At 39.4% G+C, this 6,692-nt stretch overlaps 1 protein-coding gene across 2 annotated transcripts; it reads right to left on the bottom strand.

The window, feature by feature from the left end:
* Nucleotides 1–2,702: 2,702 nt before the first annotated feature.
* On the bottom strand, nucleotides 2,703–6,465 carry LOC132871796 (ubiquitin-ribosomal protein eL40 fusion protein). Of its 2 annotated transcripts, none has more exons than XM_060906307.1 (5): nucleotides 6,382–6,465; nucleotides 3,739–3,851; nucleotides 3,562–3,648; nucleotides 3,043–3,145; nucleotides 2,703–2,850 (listed from the first exon to the last, which is right to left on the bottom strand). In XM_060906307.1, exons 2-5 carry the CDS (start codon nucleotides 3,839–3,841, stop codon nucleotides 2,757–2,759), a joined length of 387 nt encoding a protein of 128 aa, XP_060762290.1. In that variant the 5' UTR covers nucleotides 3,842–3,851; nucleotides 6,382–6,465; the 3' UTR covers nucleotides 2,703–2,756. The 2 variants fall into 2 exon arrangements, with proteins under 2 accessions (XP_060762290.1, XP_060762291.1); XM_060906308.1 differs by lacking the exon at nucleotides 6,382–6,465 and adding an exon at nucleotides 4,735–4,834.
* Between the last annotated feature and the right edge of the window lie 227 nt (nucleotides 6,466–6,692).

Below are 6,692 nucleotides of genomic sequence, written 5' to 3'. Positions count from 1 at the left end.
TTTCTTCATCAGCAGCTCATCACTTAGCAAACCCAGTGACTGAGGAGGCTGTGAGGAACTAAACTGTTGCACATGCATATATATATATCTCATCTCATTATCTCTAGCCGCTTTATCCTTCTACAGGGTCGCAGGCAAGCTGGAGCCTATCCCAGCTGACTATGGGCGAAAGGCGGGGTACACCCTGGACAAGTCGCCAGGTCATCACAGGGCTGACACATAGACACAGACAACCATTCACATTCACGGTCAATTTAGAGTCACCAGTTAACCTAACCTGCATGTCTTTGGACTGTGGGGGAAACCGGAGCACCCGGAGGAAACCCACGCGGACACGGGGAGAACATGCAAACTCCACACAGAAAGGCCCTCGCCGGCCCCGGGGCTCGAACCCAGGACCTTCTTGCTGTGAGGCGACAGCGCTAACCACTACACCACCGTGCCGCCCCGCATATATATATATATATATATATATATATATATACATACACACATATATATATACACACACACACGCACAGTACCAGTCAAAAGTTTGGAAACACCTTCAAATTCGACGTTTTTATTTTTTTATTACCTCCACCAAGGAGGTTATGTTTTCGGTAGCGTTGGTTTGTTTGTTGGTTTGTCTGTTAGCAACATTACAGAAAAAGTTATGAACGGATTGCTCTGAAATTTTTTTCCAGAGGTGTAACTGGGCACAAGTAACAGTCCATTAAATTTTGGCAGTGATCCAGATCACCTTCTAGATCCAGGATTTTTTTAAAGGATTCTTTATCATTGCGAGATAGGCCCATTTTTGCATATAACTCCATCACAAATGACCAGAGTGTTTGGTTAAAAAAAAAAAATACATACAGTAAAAGGATCTCCATGAGTTCTAGAAAGTATCAAAGTTTGATCCGGATCCAGACAAAATTCTGGATACTATGATCCAGATTAAATAATTCTGATGTCATCTTTCATGTAATAAAGATTTTTTTTTTCATTGGCTTGAATTTAGTATTTATTGTTGTTTGATATGTATACATTGATGTATGCTTATGTAATGTTGTAACCTACTGGTAGTATATAACTTGAATATGACGAATAAATTAATATAAATTACTTTTCATTTTTCTATGACTTTTTATCTCACACACATGACACAATATCTCATATGTGAGAATTAGTATCTGATTTTAGGTGCAAGTCTCAATATGTGGTGAAATGAGCTGCTTGGCGGAGGTCTGCGCTCTGAGTGCTTTTCTAGTTTTTTTTCCTACATTGTAAGTTAAGACTGAAGTCATCCAGATTATGCAGCAACACGTAAGGAATCATTTTAGACTGGTACCAAAATTCAAAAAAGTGCTTATTTAAGGAGTTAAAGGCATTTTTGAGACAAAGTCGGCAAACAGTCTTATTTTGTCAATTTGGGTGTGCCAAATTCAAATCTGCAATTTTCTATCTGACCTCTGTTGACCTCTAGAGGTCATTGAACTTTGGGCCTGTAAACGTCTCAGCTGAACCCAGTTTCTCAGCTTTCTAAGGAATGAAATGTACTAAAATGATTAATGAAGCTAGCAAATGGCCTTGTTTGTTAAATGTTTGGGTGCTGAATTCATTTTTCATTTGTAAAATGAACCAACCAAAATAACCAACCTACAAGACTGAATATGATAAATGATGGAAATAGTGGAAAAACTGGAAATAGTGAATGAAAATAAAAATGTAACGTTTTATTTGAGTCACCACACAGACCTACTCTCGTTGAATAAAGTGAACTGAATGACCGCCAAACTGAGCTCGGCCAGGTTCTAACGTCATGCCAAAACACGTCACTGATCAATTCACATTCAGAAAGGTTAAAAACATTCATCATACGTTCAAAAACGTTCATCATAGTGTGGCACTGTATTATCTAATTCTCACTGCTTATAACTCTACACCTACCCGGTGGAGATGAGCTGGGAAACTGAAGACTGAAGGAACAGTATTGAAAAGTATTTTTCCAGTCTCACCTGTGAAGGTAATCCCATGTGATCTCGTTTGGACGGTAAACCTGTTGATACAGTTAAACGCAGCACATGAATGAGGCATCTTTATTCTCGGCTACTGTCTAGACGCTATACCAGAGATGGTTGAAGAATCTCCACTTTGCCCCATCCAATATGGCAGCGAGGATGACGTATGATTCTACGCAGAAGGCGGCGTCTATGTTTATATGTCTATGGATAATGTGGTCCTACCCCCCCCCAAAAAAAACGAATTTGCATGATTCACGAGGGTCGCATTTTTATGCCTGAAAATCCGGAAGAATCACATCCTCGGACTTTGAGGGAAATAAATCCAAATGCAGGTTTTAAATAAAAATAAAGCAAGCTCCTCTGCAACGAACATGCCACTAGCATTTTTTTCTCTCCACATAGCATATGACTTTAGAGCTTTACTTTTCAAACACAGATTGCCGACTTTGCTTTAAAATCATGATGGTAACTGATGTATCAACAGCCTTACTTGGGCAGTGAGTAAGCAGAGCAAATGCACATTTCCAGCATCAATTTTCATGTTTTGGCCTGCAATTTAACTGTGCAGTGAATTACACACATGTAGGCAGCCTGGCCTTGAATGTTTGTTTCTGTGCTAAAATTACACACAGTCCCCAGTAATGAGAGCGAGTGTGCATTTGTCACTTGTTTGAACTTAAAGTACTGAGACACTGATTTCTTTAACATTTTATTGTTAATCATATCTTTCAAGCGCACTCATGCTACAGTTTACTTCAGCTTCTTCTTGGGGCGCAGGTTGTTGGTGTGTCCACACTTCTTCTTGCGGCAGTTAACGGCACGAGGATGAAGACGGGCGTAACATCTGAAGACAAAACCAGCACTCAATTTAAAACTAGTTTTGGAATACACATTAACTTGTGCATAAGTTTATCTACAGACATCAGAGTGATTAATACACCATGGATTACAGATCTTTTGGATTTAATGCTTAATTTGCACAGGTTTTATATCCAATATATTTAAGCATATTAGGATACAAAAATTAGGGCCTTACTTGCGGCAGATCATCTTCTCACAGTTGTATTTCTGTGCCAGCTGCCTGAGGGAAGGCTCAATGATCCCTCCTCTCAAACGCAGCACCAGGTGCAGGGTGGACTCTATTAAAAAAAAAAAGTCACCTCATTACCTTTCAACAAGGAACGCTTAAACTAGAACAAATTTATTTAACCAGGTGAGCTCTGATGTGTGCCAATGATTTAGATATCTAAGTAGAGTTTCCAATTAATTTCATTTTTAACACCAAGAACACACAAAGCATAGCTGTTATTTAAAGCATGGCACCATTACGCTGTAGACATTCATCAAATCGCAAGAGTGTATGAGGATCTCAGCATCATGCTGAACATCTCCAAATTGGATTTGGCAGATCTCCATCTATTAAGATCAAATTTAATACTAGAACAAAATTCAAGTAACTAGTTCTATACACCCTTATGCGAGTTGTTATACCAGTCATTATACGCCTACTGACAGCACTGTTTAATAAGACAACTTGGAAATAAAGCGCACACACCTTTCTGAATGTTATAATCCGACAGCGTGCGTCCATCTTCCAACTGTTTGCCAGCGAAAATCAGACGCTGCTGGTCAGGAGGGATGCCTGTAGCAAAACACTGGTGTTAATCAAATTACACAATAATGGACAATACAACTCACTGCCAATAATAATAATAATAATAATAATAATAACCTTCCTTGTCTTGAATCTTGGCTTTGACATTCTCAATGGTGTCACTGGGCTCTACCTCGAGGGTGATGGTTTTGCCGGTCAACGTTTTCACGAAGATCTGCATTTTTCCTTTACTGTCAGATTAAACAAGTAAAAAAAAGTTTCACTAACATTTCTGACATTTAATTAAAGCAGGGGTTCATGAAGTATAGCCAGAGATCCTTTTGCCCCACATTGCTGGGTTTCGGTCACACAACTTTTCTTAGCGGTTTTACCGGAAGTGAAATAGCTGGTGGTCTAAACGGCTGCCGTAGTGCAAACAACTAGCGATAAAAGTATACTCGTAATCTAGAAGCCACTGCTTGCTTTAGATATATTTAGAAGATTGCTATGTACAATGGGATTGATTCCTACAGTCTGGGAAAGAAGGATTTGTTATACATACAATCTCGAAAACTACCCTTCAGTCGAGTTCCCCGACATTTCGAACTATCTGGTGTTGCAGACATCCTTCTACACCGCAAAACAGATGCAAGCATGGAAGATTATGGAGGCTTACAACTTTTTTGTATGTGGCTGGGTAAAGGACCTCGGTATCAAGTTGCTGCCAAATGAATCCTGTATTGTTTTTGCCCTTGTAAGCATTTTTTTTAATAAGCTTTTTGTTCACATCTCTACAACAAAATGCTGCAAGTGAAAAACGGCTCATTTGATTCTCACTTGTGTTCGTTCTTATCTCTCAGGTAAATCAATCATTCACAAAGAATCAGAAACCCCTTAAAAGACCCGGATCTTAGTTAAACAAGATGGAGAAGTGATCACAGCGCATTGTAACTGTATGGCTGGGTAAGAATTTTGTCTCGACCTTCATGCATATGGACTTTGTGAGGAGTAAACAAAGAAACAGCTGGGGACTTTAGCACTTCATGACTTTTTTTTTTAAAGTACGCTAAATAACACCACATAGCAAGAAAAGTACATGGAAAACACTGACATAGCTGAAAGGGAAATACAAACCTTTCACCAAGTGATCACTGCAAACTCGAGCATGCTTCGATTTCGGTAAGAGGTTCAAAATCCACATAATCTTGACATCTTTTTGTGAAATCCTGCGTTTGTTCACCCTTTATTAGTTCACAGGGAACCCTGAAGAAACTTAGTTTCACGGTTTGATCGATTCAAACAACGCAAGTGTAAGGCATTTTTGAGGCAGATGTGACATCACGCAAAACCCAGCAATTTTCTAACACTGGTAGAAACCACAGTGTCACATTATTAAATTTATATTTAGTCCAGCAAAGCCAGTTCAGCTTATCCAGAGCGATGTAGGGGAGTAGTTGGGGGTCAAGTGCCTTGTTCAAGGGCCCTTCAGCCATTCCTGCTGATCTAGGGAATTGAACCAGCAACCTTTTGGTTTGAATGCTGCTTCTGTAATCATTAGGCAATGACTTCCCCATAACTTGCATATACATATTCACTCCCCCCATTTATTATTTTTTTACTGTATCTCTACAGACACACCAACTGCCAGAACCAGATTTGTTGTGTCTCAACATCCTTGGCCACTAAACATAGCATCAGTGGGAATTTCAGGGGAAAAAAAAAAAAAAAAAGTTATATGGCTCCAAATACAATATCATTTAAAAAAAATCTACACTACCATTCAAAAGTTCGGGGTCACTTTGAAATGTCCTTATTTTTGAAAGAAAAGCACTGTCCTTTTCAATGAAGATCGCTTTAAACTAATCAGAAATCCACTCTATACATTGCTAATGTGGTAAATGACTATTCTAGCTGCAAATGTCTGGTTTTTGGTGCAATATCTCCATAGGTGTATAGAGGCCCATTTCCAGCAACTCTCACTCCAGTGTTCTAATGGTACAATGTGTTTGCTCATTGCCTCAGAAGGCTAATGGATGATTAGAAAACCCTTGTACAATCATGTTAGCACAGCTGAAAACAGTTGAGCTCTTTAGAGAAGCTATAAAACTGACCTTCCTTTGAGCAGATTGAGTTTCTGGAGCATCACGTTTGTGGGGTCGATTAAATGCTCAAAATGGCCAGAAAAATGTCTTGACTATATTTTCTATTCATTTTACAACTTATGGTGGTAAATAAAAAAAAAGTGTGACTTTTCATGGAAAACACAAAATTGTCTGGGTGACCCCAAACTTTTGAACGGTAGTGTATACTGTGTGGAATTTATTTTACACTTTAAATGAGCCCTGGCTACAAAAACTTTGAGATCCTCGGAATTAAAAAACACAGCAGGTAATTAAAGACGGCCTAATTACTAACAAACACACTCATTCACACGAGCACATTGTATGCATGTGTATAAATATTATATATATATATATAAGACGACTTTATGAACAGACCCAAGTGGAGGAAACTGAACATGTAGGTGAAACCTAAATATCGCCGCTGTCACTAGCATGTTGCTAACACATGGCCACGAACAGCGCTGTATTATAACACTTAGCTCTGTTCCACCAAACACAACGACTCGCCATTATGTCGCTAAACCGCATTAAAATGTCACATTACCTCACTAAAATACAACACAGACGCTTCCTTCAACCCTTAATAGTAAATAATTGCATAAAATAAGCTGTATTAAGGATATTTTTAACTATTACAGACACAGAAAATCGTACCCACCCTAAACTGCTGGCCTCTGAGGGGAAAAGGACCGATGACGTATTTCCGCTTCAGTATTCACTTATAACCTGACTCAACAGAGTTACTGCCGCCTACCGGCAGGGGAAAGAACTGCACGCAGGAAATGATTGCCCATCTACAATTTGTCATCAATGCATACATGTCAAGCTTTAGTTACCCATGCCCTCGACATTCTCATTATCTCTAGCCACTTTATCCTGTTCTACAGTGTCGCAGGCAAGCTGGAGCCTATCCCAGCTGACTACGGGTGAAAGGCAGGGTACACGGTGGTGTGGTCGCCTCACAGCAAG

This window comes from Neoarius graeffei, chromosome 23 (genome assembly GCF_027579695.1).
Source record: "Neoarius graeffei isolate fNeoGra1 chromosome 23, fNeoGra1.pri, whole genome shotgun sequence".
Taxonomy (NCBI): domain Eukaryota; kingdom Metazoa; phylum Chordata; class Actinopteri; order Siluriformes; family Ariidae; genus Neoarius; species Neoarius graeffei.
The sequence above is the reverse complement of the archived record's forward strand: the minus strand, read 5'-3'. Positions and strand labels throughout refer to the sequence as shown.